The 19,697-nt window shown below is 42.0% G+C and overlaps 2 protein-coding genes and 6 non-coding genes across 12 annotated transcripts in view; 1 reads left to right on the top strand and 7 right to left on the bottom strand.

Annotated features, from left to right (window-relative positions):
- Window positions 1–8,859: 8,859 nt before the first annotated feature.
- rnf175 (ring finger protein 175) lies at window positions 8,860–17,169 on the bottom strand. Of its 5 annotated transcripts, none has more exons than XM_031878991.1 (15): window positions 17,094–17,169; window positions 16,355–16,422; window positions 16,013–16,132; window positions 15,569–15,650; window positions 15,314–15,360; window positions 15,019–15,069; window positions 13,554–14,806; window positions 13,210–13,247; window positions 12,813–12,954; window positions 12,518–12,672; window positions 11,979–12,086; window positions 11,236–11,356; window positions 10,184–10,317; window positions 9,926–10,027; window positions 9,379–9,499 (listed from the first exon to the last, which is right to left on the bottom strand). In XM_031878991.1, exons 7-15 carry the CDS (start codon window positions 13,572–13,574, stop codon window positions 9,379–9,381), a joined length of 942 nt encoding a protein of 313 aa, XP_031734851.1. In that variant the 5' UTR covers window positions 13,575–14,806; window positions 15,019–15,069; window positions 15,314–15,360; window positions 15,569–15,650; window positions 16,013–16,132; window positions 16,355–16,422; window positions 17,094–17,169. The 5 variants fall into 5 exon arrangements, with proteins under 5 accessions (XP_031734849.1, XP_031734851.1, XP_031734848.1 ...); XM_031878988.1 differs by having other exon boundaries at window positions 13,210–13,679; window positions 14,458–14,806; XM_031878987.1 differs by having other exon boundaries at window positions 13,210–14,552; window positions 14,756–14,806.
- LOC116400891 (small nucleolar RNA SNORD14) lies at window positions 14,618–14,712 on the bottom strand. Its single transcript, XR_004213951.1, has one exon. It is a non-coding gene; the product is annotated as a small nucleolar RNA SNORD14 (small nucleolar RNA).
- LOC116400895 (small nucleolar RNA SNORD14) lies at window positions 14,881–14,973 on the bottom strand. The gene has a single exon (XR_004213955.1). It is a non-coding gene; the product is annotated as a small nucleolar RNA SNORD14 (small nucleolar RNA).
- LOC116400892 (small nucleolar RNA SNORD14) lies at window positions 15,144–15,236 on the bottom strand. The gene has a single exon (XR_004213952.1). It is a non-coding gene; the product is annotated as a small nucleolar RNA SNORD14 (small nucleolar RNA).
- LOC116400893 (small nucleolar RNA SNORD14) lies at window positions 15,432–15,526 on the bottom strand. The gene has a single exon (XR_004213953.1). It is a non-coding gene; the product is annotated as a small nucleolar RNA SNORD14 (small nucleolar RNA).
- LOC116400890 (small nucleolar RNA SNORD14) lies at window positions 15,723–15,817 on the bottom strand. Its single transcript, XR_004213950.1, has one exon. It is a non-coding gene; the product is annotated as a small nucleolar RNA SNORD14 (small nucleolar RNA).
- Window positions 16,202–16,294, bottom strand: LOC116400894 (small nucleolar RNA SNORD14). The gene has a single exon (XR_004213954.1). It is a non-coding gene; the product is annotated as a small nucleolar RNA SNORD14 (small nucleolar RNA).
- A 700-nt stretch (window positions 17,170–17,869) lies between the features above and the next one.
- The window catches only part of trim2b (tripartite motif containing 2b), a 13,616-nt gene continuing 11,788 nt past the window's right edge, over window positions 17,870–19,697 (top strand). The window contains exon 1 of the mRNA XM_031878978.1: window positions 17,870–18,005. The gene's annotated coding sequence lies outside the window, so the exon portion shown is untranslated. The remainder of the gene's footprint in view (window positions 18,006–19,697) is intronic.

Genomic DNA, 19,697 nt, shown 5'->3' with positions numbered 1-19,697 from the left:
AAGACAGAATACTCGTCTCTTGAATGCACCGTTTTGTACTGTTGGTCTTGGGCCGCTTCAACCTTTTCTGATTCATATGATATGACGAGAGATTCACCTTCACCGATACAAGAACAAGGGAAATGTGTTGCGACAGTAAATGCCTTATCCCCTTTACCCAACTGAATCACAATGTTTGCTGTAGGCCTCACCTCATTTTCTAAACTCGATCATATCGCCTCCAGCACTGTGCGAGGTTGATCACATGTAATACTGTATTCTCTGTGGTCGGTAGGACTGCATTTTACAGTGAAATTATGTAAATGTTCACCCTGCAGGAAACAGTGAGAAAATAACAGTTAAAAATGTCCTTGTTGATGAAATAAAAATGCAGACTTTTTGTGCAAGCAGTGCATCAGTGTACTCACCGTGGAGTCACCATCGTTCTCCTTCTTCACTCTCACTTTGCTGCGTGTGTCAGTCTGCAAAATGAGAAAAGGATTTAGCTTCACTGCTACAAAGATTTGAACTAAAAAGTTTCCCTGTGGAGTTTTTGACCACCTCGTTTGCATCCTCGCGCTCATGCACAAGAACGCACACATGCATGTAAAGATGGGTGACGTGATGCAAAGTCCTACTCATGGTTTCAGGTTATTCCAATGATAAACAGTTGGTGACAGTGTAACCTAAGACAGGTCTACTTTCTGACACCTCTTGTGTTCTTGGCGTTGTCAGCAGGATACCACAATCATTAAACACACCTTGTTGACTCTCCAAGCACACCTGAGGCAAATCACATAAACAAGAGAGATGCGCAGGATTGGACGGACCGATAAGCGACAGTTGAGAAGAGGCCCTGGACTTGGACCTGGTATGGTGTGGTTGTGGAGAACAGTAGACCGACACCACTTGGGTTGTGTCAATGAGGGATGTTACTAGTTAGCTAATGGAACGTTACAGTCAACCAGTTAACCTAGCTAACCAGTCAGCAAAAAAAACCCTGTTTCAAATAATTTTAAATGTATGCAAGACAAATTTCACTTAAAATTAAAGCTGCGAGCAGCATTGATCGGGCCCTCGCAACTTCACGCACGGCGAGGGTACTGGCAGGACTCTGGCCATGCATTTCTGTGACCATCATACACTGCGTGCACGAGTTAAACGGTATTTCCTGGTACTGGCAGGACTCTGTGTGACGTGGCCATGAATTTCTGTGACCATCACACTCTGCGTGCACGAGTGAGATATTTCCTGCGTAGACCAGCAGCGTAGCAAGATCATGTTGCCAGGTCTTAAGCCTCAAATGTTTAGAGTGTACATCCGATACAATCATAAATGTAAGCCTTTAAAGATCATTAAGAAAATGAATGTGTGTGAATGTGCTTCAGTGTTTGTAACATAACAGACTGTCAGTTTACTGGGATGGGGTTCAACTCCCTGCAGTGTCCTGCTGATTATATTTGGACTTACATGAAAGTTAACAGAACAGTAGTGCCATTTGCTGTTACTTGAACACTTTAATTTAACACTGTTTTCATTTTAAGTTCTTCTGTAACTTTAGATTGTAGTGTGAAGCATTCATTGTAACGTTTAACCTGATTGTCATGAAGAAGCTCTGGACAGATCATTTATACTAATGCCCACTGACATGGTTTGAAAAACCACTGTTATCTAACTTTTGCTCTCCAAGCATCTTAGTTTGCACATATTTAGATCAGAGAAGTCTTTTTCTCATGGTGTGCCCACAAACCCTTTTAATAAGTTCAGTGTTTGGGCCGCTGTAAATATAGAATCCTGCTTACGTCCGTGCTTATCAGTAGGTGGCGCTATGACTATGAGTTAATATTGGCATGCAGAAGTCCTAAAGCCATGACAGTCAACAAGCATGTCAAGTTTGGGACAGTTTTGACAAAGTACAGTCGAGTTACAACAGCTTGATGGATGATGGTGAAGCATGTAAAATGGCCGTCACACCATATCCACGTCGTTCGATGAAACCTAAAGCTTTTAGTAACTTTTAATCGCTAAGGTCTTTAGATTGTTCTGACCAAATTCTAAGCTGATCGGATTAATTCCCTAGGAGGAGTTCGTAGTACAGCACCTGGAAATGGAAAAAAACACGAGAAATTCATATAAAATTCAAAATGGCTGACTTCCGGTTGGGTTTAGAGCATGGTCCCAAGAGACTTTATTTTAAGTCCACATGTGATACATGTGCCTACCAAATTTTGTAAATCTATGTGAAACGTACAGCGAGGGCTGCTTCGTTGAAATTTTGTAGGGGGCGCTATTGAGCCGATTTGCCACTCTGAACCAATAAAATCATGTTATATAACTACATCTTGGGCTTTACATGTGTATGCCAAGGTTGCTTATGTTTCAAGCATTTCTAGCCTCTCAAAAACACCTTAATTTTTCATGGTGAAGAATGCGTCGCCACGGCAACAGCTTTTCACAAAACAACAAGCTTTGAGTAACTTTTCATCACAAAGGTCTTTAGACTGTACCGACCAAATTTGAAGTTGATCTGATTAATTCACTAGGAGGAGTTCGTTAGAGTGCAGCGCCTGGAAATGACAAAAACGACACTAGAAATTCATAAAGAATTCAAAATGGCTGACTTCCGGTTGGGTTTAGAGCATGGCCCCAAGAGACTTTTATTTAAGTCCATATGTGATACATTTTCCTACCAAATTTCATACATCTAGGTCAAGCATACTGCGAGGGCTGCTTTGTCGAAATTTTGTAGGGGGCGCTATTGAGCCGATTTGCCACTCTGAACCAATAAAATCATATTCCATAACTAAATTTTGGGCTTGTAATCTGCTTGCCAAGTTTGCTTATGTTTTGAGCATTTTTAGCCTCTTAAAATGACCTTCGTTGTTAACGGCGAAGACTGCATCGCCACGGTTGAACTGGCATTATGAACTTCTTACATTTGTGTGGAAGTAATTTGTTGATTTGATTTACCTACTAAGAGAAACAAGCCAAAGTATAAAGACTTTAACTTCCTGTTACCAGTAGGTGGGGCTATGACTATGATTCAAAATTGGCCTGCAGATGTCTTCAGGACTGGAGTCTAATCAAACATGTGAAATCTGGAAAAGATCTGATGATGTGGAGTCGAGTTACATCAGTTTATTCGTTCATGGCAAAAGATTGAAATTTGCCGAGCCGCGACGTCGCCGCCCTCGGATAACTTCTTACAATCTTCACAATGAAGCATTATCAAGGTCTTAAGACTTTTCTGACAACATTTTAGAGGGATCTGATTAATCTGTGAGGAGCAGGATGTCAAAGTACACAACTTACAACTTCCAGTTGCCACTAGGTGGCGCTATTACTATGATTCTAAATTGTCATATAGATGTGTTCTGAGTCAGGATGTTATGACATATGAGAGATTTGGAGCAGATTAGACAATGTACGGCCGAATTACAACAACTTTCTGTGTCGGGGCGAATGGTGTTTTTTGACACCACGCCACGGACACATAGTTCGATAACTTTTTGATCTTTGAGTAACTTTTCACTGCCAAGGTCTCAAGAGCATACTGACCAAATCTGAAGTTGATCGGTTTAAATCTCTGGGAGGAGCTCGTTAAAGTACGACGCCTTGAAACGGTCCAAAAACGTCATAGAATTAAACATGGCCGACTTCCTGTTTGGTTTAGAGAAAAATTCCAAGAGGATTTTTTGTGCGTCTCATCACGATCCACATTCCTACCAAATTTCATACAACTAGGTGAAACCCGATGTTGGGGCTACTCAATAGGGGGCGCTATCGAGCCAATATTTCATACCGCAGCTGGACACCCCAATCAGACTGCAATTTTCGCAAATTCTGGCTTGCGTGCCAAATTTCACAAAATTCCCAGTATCCCAGCAGCGGAAAAATAATAATAATAATAACAAACATTAGAATAACAATAGGTCTTCCGCTCCGACTACGTCGGTGCTCGGGCCCTAATGATAATGTAGAAAAACTAAAATTTTTAATTTGCTACGGTCCAAATTCATTTCGGGGTGGCTTAGGTTGTATTTTGAGACGATTCGGGTAGGATGGTTAAAACATTTAGTCGAGAGCACTAACAGGCTGGTGCGGCTCCTGCCAAGGTCTTTATAAAATGATGCATAGCATTCACACACACACACAAAGAAATCAGTTGGACAAGCTGTGGCTAATTGCATAGAAATGACCATGTTAGAAAATCCATGTGAAGAGAATGGCCTTAGTTCACCAAACATTACGGCTGCAAAACATACAGATTCAGTCAAAGATTATAAATGTTTAAGCATTGATTACAGAGAATTGTACCTGAGCTTTTACTCACACTTATCTTGCAATAGGACCTGATGTCCCCCGTTTCCTGCTTTTTGGGAGGCATTTCCACCTAAAATTACAATCAACTGACATCTTTGAACAATCAACTGAAAGTAGCTAACTAACATCCTACACCTAAAAAATAAATATAGTATATGCACTGACACGCACATATATACATATATATATATTTTCATACTATAACAAATAAAATACTATAATAATGATAAAACCATACTGTAAGAAAATAATCTGGAAGCCTTACCTTGACTTTACTCTGAAAGACGGAACGCTGTGCTGAAGACAGATTGGAAATGGCGGACTCTACGCCGACCCCAGGCGGCAACCTCCGGTTCTGCCGAGTGAAGCCGATGCACAAGTGTCTTAAAACCTGCATTCTCTCTAGTGTCCACCAGGGGGCGACTCCTCTGGTTGTATAGAAGTCTATGAGAAAATGACTCTACTTCTCTCTTGATTTATTACCTCAGTAAACATTGTAAACATGAGTTTATGGTCTCAGTCTCTAGTTTCAAGTCTTCTTCAATACAGCATGATGTTCATTTAGTACATTATGGTCCATTTAGAGTCACACAGACCATAAAGCAGGGGATGCTTTAGGGCGGGGCTACACAGTGATTGACAGGTCTCGTCTCTACGTCACTCCTCCTCAGTCCAGATATGGTCACTTCTGTTCACTGGTTGCAAAAAAAAACATGGCGAAGGCTGTAATTCAAGAAGGCGACGGCAACATCGTCGAACTCGAGGGCTTCAGAACGATCCACAAACCAATGTCTGATGTCACGACGACTACGTTTTTCATTCGTTGTCCGTAACCACTTAGTCTTCAATTAACCTCAGCTGCAACCATGACTAACAATGACTACGTCCACTTCTTAAATAGTCTATAGCTAACCCCTTAGTTTGTACTTTGGGCGGGGCTTAGTCACACGCGCACACACACACACACACACACACACACACACACACACACACACACACACACACACACACACACACACACACACAACAGAGGACACAGAGGAGTGAATTAAACAGACTTTGAATACCTTTTACATAAGGCATCAACGATTTTGCTTGTCGTCCTTACGTGCAACAAAATCCACCAGTGAGGAGGAAACAGGAGCGATTTATCAAACACCTGCTGAAGAAACAGAAAAACAAACTCACTCCTTTATTAGCAGGACGATGCAGAGAAGTCTTGGTGATGTCAACACCACACGCTTTGGAAAGCTCTGGTGTGTAAAGCAAAAACCATTAAAAACCACGGACGTCTTTGTTCAGTTCCAATTCCACAACTGCGTTGACTGCACAGAAACCCACTTCACTCACAAAGCCAGGCCAGGCGTGGTGAGAATATTATCCTAATATTAATAAGAACTTTATTTGTACAGTACATTTAGAAACACAGTTTACAAAGAGCTTTGAAGGACAAAGGGAAGAGATGAAACAACAGAAAGGCCCAACAAAAGTAGAAATTAAACCCTGATAAAACAGAACAACAGATTAAACATATAACGAATCGCTACGATAAGAACAAACTAAGAAACAAAATAAGATAATTCAGGAAAATAAAATAATATCAACAATAAAATAAAGTAAAAATGTGTTTTAAGAGGTGATTTCTTCTATACATTATATAATATGATGGCTTATCAGATCCCCAAACTCTGCAGATTGTTCTTTTTTTTTAAGAGAGGCTTCGTAACTGCAGTTTCCAGGGCCTGTTGGGAAACAGCCTGAGAGTGGTGAAGTGACTCCATTCAGAAGATCTGATGTCCAAGATGTCCTGGGCAAGAAAGAGCAAAGATGTCGAGTTGACTGCCTACAACAGGAACAATAAAGATCAATGCTCAAATTCAAATGAAGGAATAACTGAGTGACCTAATCTGTTAATTTCATAATCAAACTGTTCTCTATTTGATCATAACAGTTTCCTGTCTGCTTGGTGTTAAGACCTAATAATAAGACGATATTTTAAAGAGAGAATCTGGAAGTCTGTCAGTGTCTCAAGCTTAAATTTATAAAACATAAAAACACTATCTACATGTTTTGGGATTATGCAAAGAGGGTTCTTTTTAGAAGCAGGTCTTAAAAATCGACATTTTAGTAAATATTTTGCTGTCAAATAGTTTACAGGATATTCAACCTTCGTTTCCTTATGAGTGAGCTGCATGGACACAGAGCGCTCAACTTCAAAGGGCTCTTCCACCACCGACGCCATGACCGGTGGCTCTGTGAGAATCACTTCCTTTGACTTCAGTGCATTCAACACCATCCAACCAGTGCTGCTGAGTGAGAAGCTGCGGGTGGTGGGGGTTAACGCATCCACCGTCTCCTGGATCACTGACTACCTCACAGGCAGACCACAGTTTGTCCCACTGGGCCGTGTGCTGTCTGATACGGTGGTCAGTGATGCTGGAGCCCCACAGGGAACTGTTCTGTCTCCCTTCCTGTTCACCTTGTACACCACTGACTTCCAGTACAACTCAGGGTCATGCCATCTGCAGAAGTTCTCTGATGACTCTGCAGTGGTCGGGTGTATAAGGGACGGACGGGAGGAGGAGTACAGGGCAGTAGTGGAGGACTTTGTAGAGTGGGCCGGTAGAAATCACCTGCTTCTGAACGTGGCCAAGACCAGAGAGATGGTGGTCGACTTCAGGAGGAAGACGACGGCTCCACAACCGCTGAGAGTTCAGGGAGAGGATGTGGACATGGTGGAGGAGGACAAGTTCCTGGGTGTCTCCATCGACAACAGACTGAACTGGAAGACCAACATCAACGCTGTGTACAAGAAGGGGATGAGTCGACTCTTCTTCTTGAGGAAACTTTGATCCTTCAACGTGTGCAGCAAGATGTTGGAGATGTTCTACCAGTCTGTTGTGGCCAGTGCACTGTACTTCTGTAGTCTGCTGGGGGAGCAGCATTGGAGCCGGAGACACCAACAGACTTAACAAACTGGTTAAGAAGGCCGTCTCCATCATTGGCTGTAAACAAGACAATCTGGAAGAGGTGGTGGAGAAGAGGACACTGAAGACACTATTATCCATATTGGATAACCCGGACCACCCTCTCCACCACCTCCTGCAGGGACAGCGGAGCACTTTCTCCAACAGACTGATCCAGCTCCGCTGTCACAAGGACCGATACAGGAGAACATTCCTGCTACAACACTTTATAACAAATCACCTCTGAACAGATCATCCACACAACTATAACACCGTCACTCTGTTGTTTCACTGTTACTGTTGTTGTTTGGTTAGATCTTTGCACTACTAGTTAGTTAATTTGATATTATTCTATTTCATTGTATATATTGTGCATTTTTACTGTTATTTGTACTGCTTTATTTGTACCATATTGCTGCTGTAAACGAACACATTTCCCCTTACACCATCTATCTAGTTCATTGTGTCCTCGGCATCGTGGAGGGATTTTAATAAAATGTTTGTTGTTGGTGAGTGCGGCTCACAGTCTGTCGTCTTGGTTGCATTAACGCCACACATTTGTATAAAGCTCTGGTGTGCAAATGAAGAAGAACAAAAGCACAGACGTGTTTGATCAGCTCCAGTTCCACAACTGCTTTGACTAACAAACACTCACACCCACTTCTCCACACGCAGAGCCAGACGAGGCCACGCCGAGGTGGAATTATGAAAATTTGATCTATTATCAAATCGCCAACCACTGTACTGCTGTTTATAACATCCCATAATCACTTGTTTACACAGCTGTAGGAACTTCTAACTGGGGGAAGTTAGAAGTTCGATTCATAAATATCGGGATCATAAAACTCTTGGTTCAGAGTCATTGATCGGATCAGTCATTGATTTTTATGGATTAAAACAAATATAACCATTGTATATTAGTATAATAATGTTCATAGTTAGTGTTATGAAGTTAAACATCATAATTCATCTCTAATATCTATTTTATATTCATGTGAAATCATCTCCTTCAAACTACTGGATTTATTCTAGTTTATCACCAAAACTACATTTTACAGATGACATGTGAACACATCATGATAACGTTATAATGTACTCATGTTCACTGAGCAGAGCCTGAAGGCATCATAATGTCATAATGCTAACGTTACTAGCTGTCCTCCTGTTGGCTAGCCGTTAGCGGTGCTGCTAACGTTACTAGCTCTCCACTGATTGGTTTAAACATATTAAGTTCACAGTGTAACAAAAGCATCAATAACGTCCCGATCGCAAATATTTTACTGATTATCGGTCATCAGTCAAACTGCACACTTTAAGACCGATCAAACTAAAATACAGCGAGTATGAATTAGTTTATATCTCAAACACATATTCCTGACACACTGATGAGGTTTTTATATATATTTAATAAATACAAAGTCAATATCAGCAGAAGTCTCGATAACAAAGGCGATGTCATTTCTGATTTGGCAAAAAGAAAACTTCCTTCCTGTTGTAGCACGAGAACGCTCGTCAGGGATTTGAACTGATCCAAACTCCTTTTACTGAATGCTTGTGGCTGGAAGAATATATATATATATATATGTATATATATATATATATATATATATATACACACAGCTGCAGTGATAACGAGTCACGTTAAGAAACAATTGTGACATTCTGACTCAAACTGGAGCATTTAGCATCAACTTTAGCTTAAAACAAAACATAAAACGTTCCAAAAGAAAAATTTCGTAATAAACAAAGTTGCATGAAATGTAAACGGGTTATGCAACACAGCAACTGGGACAGAAGAGTCCTTTCTGCAGTGGAGTCTCTGAAGTGGCGTTCAGCAGCACCAGCAGTGTGCAATGAAACGGTTTAAAAAGGCCTTTTGACTTAAAACCAGGATTCATCACGAGGAAGCCAACGTTTCCTTCAGCTGCAACTCCACGTACGTCTTCCTCGTGTCCAATGATCAAATACTGGATCTGTGCTTCAAGTTGGCAGCAGTTTGTTTTTGTGTTTTATGGCATCACGGTGTCCTTCTAGGCACACGGAGACCCAGACCACCTGGGACCACAAACAAACAGAGTCCAGAGGAGGCCTGAGCCGGGTCCTCGAGGCTCTACTCGAGGCCCAGCGTGAAGTTGATCCCGTGGACGACGCCGATGATGATGGGTTGCCAGGCCACCAGGTATCTGAGCCAGTCGAGCAGCTGCCCGTAGAGGACATGAGTCTTCTCCCAGCTGGAGACAAGGAGTGAAGGAGAGGGAACAAGGAGACGAGAGAGGATGATAACGAATGTCTTGATATTTTTAGGCTATGCTGCGATATATATACATATACATATATACATATATATATCTCAATTTCTCTGTTCCATTGAACCCTTTGCAGCAATGGTCACACCTGTGTGATCATTCGAGTGAACCAATCCGAATCTGGAGGAAACACGGCTCCTATATGACATTTTAGAGGGCTTTTATTTTGAAGTCAGTTCTTAAACGCTCTTACCGTAATGCCTAGAATAGACTTGATGTACTCGATGTTTACGATTATAACTATTTTCTACATGCCACGCTTTAATCATATCTTCTATTACTCTGAATATTAGACGCTGTGATGATGCATGACTGTGTTTAGAAGAACACGTGACTCAGGAGGAAGGATACGGGTTGTTCATCATCCTCTTCATGTCGACCTTCTCATTGCAGTACGGACACGTCTGCTTCTTACCCACAATGCACCAGCCGCGGATGCAGAACTCGTGGAAGCTGAAGATGGGGGGGGGGGTGCTAGTTAAGGAAGAAATACTCATGGAGCAATGAACAGACAGGTTAGAGTGGATGAAGTTTGGCATCAACAGAACAGAAACCAACAGAACATTGTGATAATGTCCTGGAGTCACCTCCTCCATCCTTTAGGGATACATGTGTCCACAGGACAGCTGGTAGGTGTCTTCTATTAAGCCTTCCTCCTCCACGTCCACCAGGATCCTCTGACCGCACACGGCGCAGATGTCGTCGGTCAGACTCCTGCTGGGCATGCCGCCCTTGTTGTAGTACTGAAAACACAACACAGCAAGTAGAGACACACACACACACACACACACACACACACACACACACACACACAGAATCTTTATATTTATACTGTACTGTTTTGTTATTTATATGAATACATATATCAACACAAACACACATCTGTAAATATGATCTGAGACACGCATCATGACCAGAGACAAGGAAACATTTGACATTTGATCAGAAGAACAGAATCATCAATGAAAGATAATCACTGAGATAATTGTTTCGCTGAAAATGTGTTTTAAAGATTTTAGAACACAAGAAAGACATTTTGTTTACAAAAAGGAATGATAAAGAAGTGTAGATTATTTTCTTAGTTAATTGTCTTTTTCTCACAGAATAATCAATAAGAGTTCTAGTATCTATAAAATCCTAATGATACCTAATCTTGGATAATAATATTTAAACATAAGTCATTTAGGATCTGTAAAGAGGAAATATAATGATCGTAATAACTTTATTTACATAGCGCCTTTAAAACAGTCAACAAAGAGCTTTGACAGAGCAAAAGGTAATAAAACACGGGAGATAAAGTAAACTACGGTAAAAGATACAACAGCACGATAGAGAAAGAGAAAGCAAATCCATTATTATTGATTGTAAACTTTATCCACCGTCATGACAAGAACCAGTTCAGTACCAGAGTTACTGTCAAGCTTTGAGCCTGAGAGCACTGGGTTCATCTTGGAGATTTGAAGGAAGCGGGACGTTATAATAATGTCTAAACAGCTATTAGTGGATCAGTGTGACACTGAAGAAAAGTTTAAATCATGACGATTCTCAGGAATCTTCTGCAGGGCGGAGCCTCTTTTTGTGGACGTTTGTACTAGTTTATACATCGGAGATTCAGAGATCCTCTGAGAGAGAATCTACACAATGAATAATAAAAGTCCTACCCCGATTGTAGAAGCCATGTAGTCGGAGCAGATTTCAGCGAAGTCTCTGCCCATGACGCCGTAGTAAAGCCCGTAGAACAGCATGATCACACCGACGTCCATCGAGTCCTCCGCCTTGATCCTGCTCGACCGCGGGGACACAGAGGAGAGGAGAGAATCCACTAAAGCTCACGAGAAGCCTGAACAGAACCAGAGACGTCTGAATGGACAGCAGGGACCGTGGAGAGACTACGAGCCGTCACACATCCAGTCGCTTTATTAGTTCAGTCAGAGTGTCTCCTCCTCGTAGTCACATGACTGTTGGTCTCATAGTTTCTCTGAGGAGCTCACACTTTAATGTTTTTACACAATCAGGTTAAAGTGAACGCTTTATTAGAGGAGAGGTTTATAATGAGAACATGGAGAATAAAATGTTTTTATGAAATATAGTTTTAAGCTTCGTTTTGGCTGTTTTTTCTTACAGAAGCGTTCGTCACACATGATGTGTTCAAGGACCGTTGGAAAGATGATAATCTGACAATTATGATTGTTTTTACAGCTGAGGGCTGAGATGAACGGTGCAGTTTTGGTGATTGTTAAAGTGTGAGTGTCCCAGGAAAGAGTTCAGGTTGGAGGAGGAGGGAGGAGGAGGAGGAAGAGGAGAAGGGAGGAAGAGAAAGTGTGACAACAGATGCAGAAAACACACACGTGGAGTGATGAAATATATACTTATGGTTGAAATGATGTGTGGATGTTGGACTCACCTGAAGAAGACGTTGAAGCCGAACATGGTGAACATGATGGCCAGGTAGCCCAGGACGCCCACCGCGTAGCTCAGCTTGTAGATCAGCAGGAACCATTTATACACCATCCTGAAAACAACAGAGTACACGACTATCAAAGTAGAGCCAACATCTACATATTCAACTGTCTTATATTGAACAACCAACGAGCTAAATATTAATACATTCATGTGCAAAGATATTCAGCTCACCGTCGTATGAGACGTATTAAACTGCTGTTAGGTCAGCTTTACATTATCTTCTACAGAGGACGCCATGAAAGGGGAACTTGTTGATCCTCAGACTGTAAATCTAGATTTATATTCACGGACTTTACTCGATGGATCATCTGAGAGAGTTGTGACCCAGCTCAGGAACTCTGAGGAGTCTCAAGATGATTAATAAGGAAATATGAAACAGGAATATAGAAACTATTCAAATAACGGTAAATAATGCGACCCAGTGATGGACATCATGGAGGTCAAACAGCTCCCCCCGGTGTCTCAGCCTGTGGTGCTCACCTGGGCGTCCTGCAGGACAGCGGCCTGCGAGTGGCTCTGAAGATGACGTAGCTGGTGATGACGGAGAACATGCCCCACATGGAGAGGAACCTCCACCAGTACAGCTTGATGGTGAAGTAAAGAGGGACCACCCACATCTGGACCAGCGTCACAAGCTGAGGACGACGAGACGCTTTAGCACACTTCATATACTTTGTAATCCACATAATCCATGTCTGTGGGACTCCTCCTCCTTCTCTACCTCCTTTTTCCTCCTCCTCCTCTACCTCCTTCCTCTACCTCCTCCTGCACTCACGTTGTAGGAGCGGTGGTGCCGCTGCTTCCACTGCACCAGGACTATCTGAGCCACCACCAGCGTGGCGATGAGGATCATCACCATCTCTGCATGCATGGCCTCATGACCACGGTGCTTCACGTGGAGACGCTCATGCTGCACCCTGAGGAGGAGGGAGGAAGAGGAGAGGAAGAAGAGGAGGAAGAGGAAAAGGAGGAAGGAAGAGGGAGGAGGGAGAGGAAGGAAATGTGACAACAGATGCAGAACAAACACAAGTGGAGTCAGACTGAAACTGATTTTATGGTGAAAATGAGCATTCTGTGGGTGTACGATGTATCCAAACTGCTGCTGCTGCTCACTATATATATATATATATATATATATATATATATATATACACACACTGTATACTACTCACTTCCAGTTCTCTCTGTGAGTCATCTTCAGCAGGTCGTCCTGTAACACAAACAGCAGCTGTGGTCTCACTGGACACGTTGTATTTAGGTTAACACGCCCCGTTAATAAGAGTAGAATGAAACACAACGCATGATGAAATAAGGAGCTTCCTGTCTTTGATAACTCTGTGCTGCCACGTCCCAACATCAGCACCGACAGCTCGTGCACAGCTGACCTGAGCTAGGCGGCTAACGTTAGCCAACATCAGCTAACGTTAGCCGCCGTTAACGGCTGTTTTAGTTCATCGAAACGTTAAAAGCATCATGTTGGGTTCAACAGATGTGGGATTACCTCCGGCTTACTCACCTGTGGGTGCACACCCGCCATTGTTTGTTATCGTCACCCGGTGCAGGCTAGCCCGGTAAACAGCTAGCAGGGCTAACACTGCTCTGACAGCAGCTCCGAGTACGGAAGCCCAAGAGGGTCAGAACTCTGGGAGTAAAAAAGCAAATATATTTATAGGGGTAGAGGAAAAAGTCAGTGTAATAAAACTATTACAAGTTAAATCTTAAGTGAGTCATTTAAGGGACAATTCACACAAAAATACACGTTATTCATGTTTCTGCCTCCTCTTGATTGTAATGCGACTTTATGGTTCAAACAGGAGAGCAAGTTTTAAAAACTTTGATGTGAACCGTCCCTTTAAGTAAAAGCACCCATGCCTTACTTTTTAAGTGTCATCTGGTACTGTTGGGTAACTTAATCCATAATAGATTAATTCACATCCATCTGTATAATAATTCACAATTTCTGCATCTTAGTCGACTAATGGATTGCTTTGGTCTTAAGGACCAAGTTCTCTTTAGTCGAATAACAGTTTATAATATTTTTATGCTGAATGACAAATTTCCAAGAAACTCCAGATTAAAAGTTGTGTTTTTATGAGATTCTTTGTGGAAAACTCAGTTTCACAGATGTGTTGATTAAACAAAATCATGAGTGCTAGTCCAATGAGAGCTTCTTAGGGAGTCCATTTTACGATGTTAAATAATGCCCAAATTGTAACATCCACATATCTCTATCCAGCTGTCATTAAAACAATATATTTTAGCCCAGTAATATGCTGCGTGTATGTAGTACTTTGCTCATTTGACAATATACCAATACTTTAATATAATCTGCATTAAATCCAATTTAACATTAAATAAGAGATCAAACCAGGCAGATTGTTGCTCATTCTATCTAGTGAAATAGAGAAACTCCTTTATACCATGAAGACACTTTGAGACAACAGTTCAACTTTATCGATCTTTATTTCTTTGTTGGTTGAAGAATCCTCGTTTCAGTGCAGCTCCAGGTTTCTACCTGCGGGACAGAAACAGACGTCAGCTGATGGACTAAACGTTGAGCCGTCGGTCATCGTGACGACTTCGCTCAGACATCCAAGGAAGGTTTGGACCGTCATGGGTCCGTTAGGACCTCTGGTGGAAACTACGAATGGCAGGAAGAAGCTTCATCACAGCGAAGTGTCACAAACAATGTTTAAAAATAAAGGACTGTTTACGTACCAGGATGTGACATCAGCAGCGACATCTGGACGGCCAGCAGAGACCTCCACCCTGAAGAGAAACATGTCGGGACACGTTAGTTTGTCTTTAGCTTCACGACTATTATAGAAATCACTGCTTCTTGCTCGCTCAGACATCCAAGGAAGGTTTGGACCGTCATTGGTCTTTAGACCTCTGGTGGAAACTACGAATGGCAGGAAGAAGCTTCATCACAGCGAAGTGTCACAAACACAATGTTTAAAAATAAAGGACTGTTTACATACCAGGATGTGACATCAGCAGCGACATCTGGACGGCCGGCAGAGACCTCCACCCTGAAGAGAAACATGTCGGGACACGTTAGTTGTGAAGCTAAAGACAAACTATTATAGAAATCACTGCTTCTTGTTCGCTCAGACATCCAAGGAAGGTTTGGACCGTCATCGGTCTTTAGACCTCTGGTGGAAACTACGAATGGCAGGAAATAATGTCATCACAGCGAATGTTCAGTCGGACCAGTAGACCTCTTATGACACCATTTAAAGCAGAGGCTTTGAGCAGAATAAAGTAAACACACACCTTCTCTCCTCTTCAGCAGAGACCCAGACGTTCTCTTCACATCCAGCCTGAAAGAGATTAAGAAACGTTCAATTGTGATTACGATAACGAAAAGACTAAATCTAAAGTGATCATTCAGTCGCTCAGACATCCAAGGAAGGATTGGACCGTCATGGGTCCGTAAAGACCTCTGGTGGAAACTACGAATGGCAGGAAAACGCTTCATCACAGCGACCAAGATGGAAACATAATGAAACCGTAAGAACAAACACACACCGATCATGGAGCCGATTGGTCGTCACCATCGCTGGTCGAGTCCGTTGACTTTAACGCCGGCGGTCCACCAGAGACGTTCATACTGAAAGAGACGGAGGTAGAGTTAGAGAACACCGAGAGATGTTTAGACGACACGTTTAGAGAAGCTTCTTGTTCGCTCAGACATCCAAGGAAGGATTGGACCGTCATCGGTCCGTCAGGACCTCTGGTGGAAACTACGAATGGCAGGAAATAATGTCATCACAGCGAAACAAAGACATCAGCTGAGGCAGGACGTCAGTCTCTTCATTTTGTTTTTTAAAATCATAAAACCTGGAAATTTTGGTCCATCAGACCATCAAAAACAAACACTCCAACATATAAATGAAGCATTTACTTTGACCAGATTGTGTAAAAATAGTAATATATAAAACACGTGGAGTCTCCATGTATTCATAAACTCACCGGTCTCCATGTTAAGAGGTTCAGACGCCTTTCATCTTTGTGCTCTTGAAGAATTAATCGCATCATCTGTCAGCGGAGCAGCTCGTGTACGGTGTCCCTGAAGGTCATTCTCTCCACCGGCTGTGAGGACATTTATAGAGTTAGAGACAATAATAATAATAATCATAATAATGATTTATTGCTAAATAAACGCTCAGACATCCAAGGAAGGATTGGACCATCTTCAGTCTTTAGACCTCTGGTGGAAACTACGAATGGCAGGAAATAATGTCATCACAGCGACAGAGGTGAATAAGGAATGAATACAATTTAAATGAAATACTATATTATAAATATTCTAACCTTGTGTAGACGGCAACAGTCCAGAGGATGAAGCATCGTCAGGAGACGAATGAATTAACATTTAAAATCTGAAATGAGGAAGAAATGTAATCAGTAAAAAGTCAAATATTTCGCAGATCCTTCTGAAACCGAATACAAATATCATTAAATTAAAAGTACTTTGAATCTATTCTCAGACCCTGAATATCTGACTTTATAAATATTCTGATCCTTTACTAAAAGCACGAATACCCAAAGTTAAAATACAGAGATGTGAACCACGTGGTCCCCTGCTGGATACTACAGGAAGTGAAACACTGAAGTTTATAATTTATACATATTTTTATCTTAAACTCTCCAAAGCAGCAGATTAATATTTAACATTGACTCGGTACAGAACTAGTTTCACTGACAAAAACACGAGTTAAACCAACTTTAAACACATTTAGTCTCGTTTTATTAACTATATTTTAACACGAGGGCTCGCTTTAAATAATTAATTGATAACTATGGTTGTAAAAACAGATTTACCTCCAAATGAACTGTTAAAACATTAAATAAACTCACTAAAAACATTAATATTTCAGTGACGTACAACGTGTTGAGACTTCTCAGCAGCACCGCTGTTCTAATCTACGACCATCCGTTAAAATGACTCATCATCGAAGATACATGTCGCCATCTTGTACTTCTACACGGCGTGATAATCACATAAAAGGACTTATTTGAAGGAAAAGTTTTAGTTTAAAGATATATTTACCTTCAGGAGTGACGACTTCTATCGCTACTGCAGCTCGGCGGTGTCTCTTTGAAATGAGTGCGGTGGCGTTTCCGCTTCCTTTTATACCGTCATGGCGGCTCGTAAACGGCCTCGCGGAGCTTTACCGCCACCTAGTGGACTGGATGATGAACTGGGAATTAGTACTGCAGGGGGTACGTGAGAATAATTTAAAAGATCAGCAAAAAATCATTAAAAAAATCATGCATACTTCTTAAAATAATTACTCATTATTAAGTTCAATAAAAATATGTAAATGTAACAATTACATTTGGAGTTTGAAGGAATATAGTGAGTGTGTAGGAGAGCTGTAAGTACTTAAAAATATAAGATAAATATATTTTTAACAATTATTAATTAATACGCTTTTTCTGTTTAACCTGATTATATAAAAAAAGATCGAAAAATTATAAATAATAATAAGTAAATAATGAGATAAATAAATAGTGGGATGACTTTTTTAAAATGAAGAGGTGAAAAATAAATAAAAGCAAATATATATTTGTACATGTGTTTTTAGCAGAGAGAGAGAGAGAGAGAGAGAGACAGAGCGACAGAGAGAGAGAAAGAGAGAGAGAGAGAGAGATCATCATATAACCGACTGACCGATGAACCAATCACCTCCCTCCTTTTCTCCGCCCTTCTTGCTCCTCATTGGTGAATGCTGCAGCGAGGCCCTCCTCCCCCTCCTCAGCCTGGTGCTGCTGCAAGCTGCTGGTGTTGCCGTGACGATGATATCCTCCCTCCTCCCACACACACACACACACACACACACACACGCACGCACACGGTACAGAGGAGAGGGAGCAAACAGGACGCTATCATGACGCGATGGCTTCAGGCTGGAACACAGAAACACACTCACACTCATCGCCTGCATCCCAGGAAAACATGGTGAGAGCTGGTTTTTGTTTTTTGGGGGGGGTGGGGGGGGGGGGGGGGGGGTTAGAGGACAGATGGATGGATGGATGGATGGAGGAATGTTTGGGGATGACAGTAGCATCTGTAGCATGGTGTGCTTTCCTGAGAGAGAGGGATGAGGGAGGAAGGGAGGGAGGGAGGGAAGAGTGGAGGAAACGAGGATGGACAGATTGCAGGATGAACGAGTGTAGAGAGGGAATGAGTGAATGCAGGCAAAGACTGATCCAACTCAGCATTAGAGCAAATTAAAGTGAGTGTGTGTGTGTGTGTGTGTGTGTGTGTGTGTGTGTGTGTGTGTGTGTGTGTGTGCGTGCTGGTAGGCCCGTACGTACTGCATGTTAGCATCCTGAGAGCTAGCAGTAACAGGAGGTACGTCACTTCTGTGAACAGAAACTGGGCAGATCCACTCTGATTTATGCAGCTATGGATGGATCACTGAGCAGGTTTACTACTGAGGGGCCCGAAGGGTTACGGTGGCCCTCAGTCCAGGGCCTCTGTATGAAGAGTTAATATTTATTATTGGAGAGAGCATCAAATGACTTCTAAAGAGACACAACATGACCAGAAAGATACACAGAACCAGCACAAAGGGATGCAAAATGACTACACAGAGAAACCAAATGACCAAAAACAACGACATAGTGATGCAAAACAACTGCAAAGAAGCATAAAATACCAATAAAGCAGTGGCGGGCGTGCATTTTATACCTGGGCCTTCACTGCTGTCCTGCAGCTGAAATACCACCTTATAACCACATGATGGCACCACAGCTATTATTCATTGTTAAGGCTGTAACTATATACATCTTCGTTAGGAGTCGTTTGAATAATGCTAGAGCATTTAGAAAATGCAAAAGCCTAAATTCAGGATAATATAATGTCCTCAGCTGGTCTGGCTGTGGGATCCACCATCATTCCTTAATGACAAGCTGTGACCCACAGAGATTATCATAGGATCTTACGTTCACAACCTGAGCATTGAATGTACTGCTCTGCAGTGTCTTTCCTCGTCTCAGTCTCCTGTGTCATGGTACATCTCACTCAGTCAGAATGTCCATATTTGATTGGCTGAGCTGCATCACGTGATGTGATTCACTACCCATCAGCCTCTGCTGTTACGATAGTCACGTGCCTGCCCACTGACCAATCACAGCACACTCTGCACCTCGCGGCAGAGCTGCACCTGGACACTGAGCTGCACGTAATGCTGATGTCATTATAGGCCGGCGCGCAGGCTCTGATAGTCAAAGAATACGCCCAACATGTCAAACTAAAGATCTGATTGGTTGAATAATATGAAAAGATATAAAATAATCACAAAAGAGACACTAACCAACTATAATAAGACAGAAAACAACCACAAACAGACCCAAAAAACTACAGAGATGTAAAAAGACCACAGACACAAAACAGCCACAAACATACAGAAAACAACAACGAAGCACATAAGAGACGCAAACCGACTACATTGTAAAGCTACTGCCAAATGTTTGTGTCTGAGAGAGTCTCAGAGTTCGGGTTCACCTGTAGAACGTTACTGACAGCTCATCAGTCTGGGTGTCTCTCTCTGCTATGAACAGGCTAAAGTTCAGTATGAAATGTTGATGATGATGATGGAACGCAGATGTTCCCTGTGTGGTACTGCTAACAAGAAAAGGAGAGAGA

The sequence above is a fragment of the Anarrhichthys ocellatus genome, unplaced genomic scaffold (assembly GCF_004355925.1).
Source record: "Anarrhichthys ocellatus isolate YVR2014 unplaced genomic scaffold, GSC_Weel_1.0 scaffold214, whole genome shotgun sequence".
NCBI classification, from domain to species: Eukaryota; Metazoa; Chordata; class Actinopteri; order Perciformes; family Anarhichadidae; genus Anarrhichthys; species Anarrhichthys ocellatus.
Note: the sequence above shows the minus strand (reverse complement) of the source record. Positions and strands in the feature narration are given on the sequence as shown.

Coding starts and splice junctions, on each gene's coding strand:
- rnf175 (XM_031878989.1), bottom strand. CDS start 13,394: ATGTTGGGACGTGGCAGCACAGAGTTATCAAAGACAGGAAGCTCCTTA. Junction 11,357..11,978: donor GGCTTCAACGTCTTCTTCAG/GTGAGTCCAACA, acceptor GCGGTCGAGCAG/GATCAAGGCGGAGGACTCGA. Junction 9,500..9,925: donor AAGAGGATGATGAACAACCC/GTATCCTTCCTC, acceptor CCTTGTCTCCAG/CTGGGAGAAGACTCATGTCC.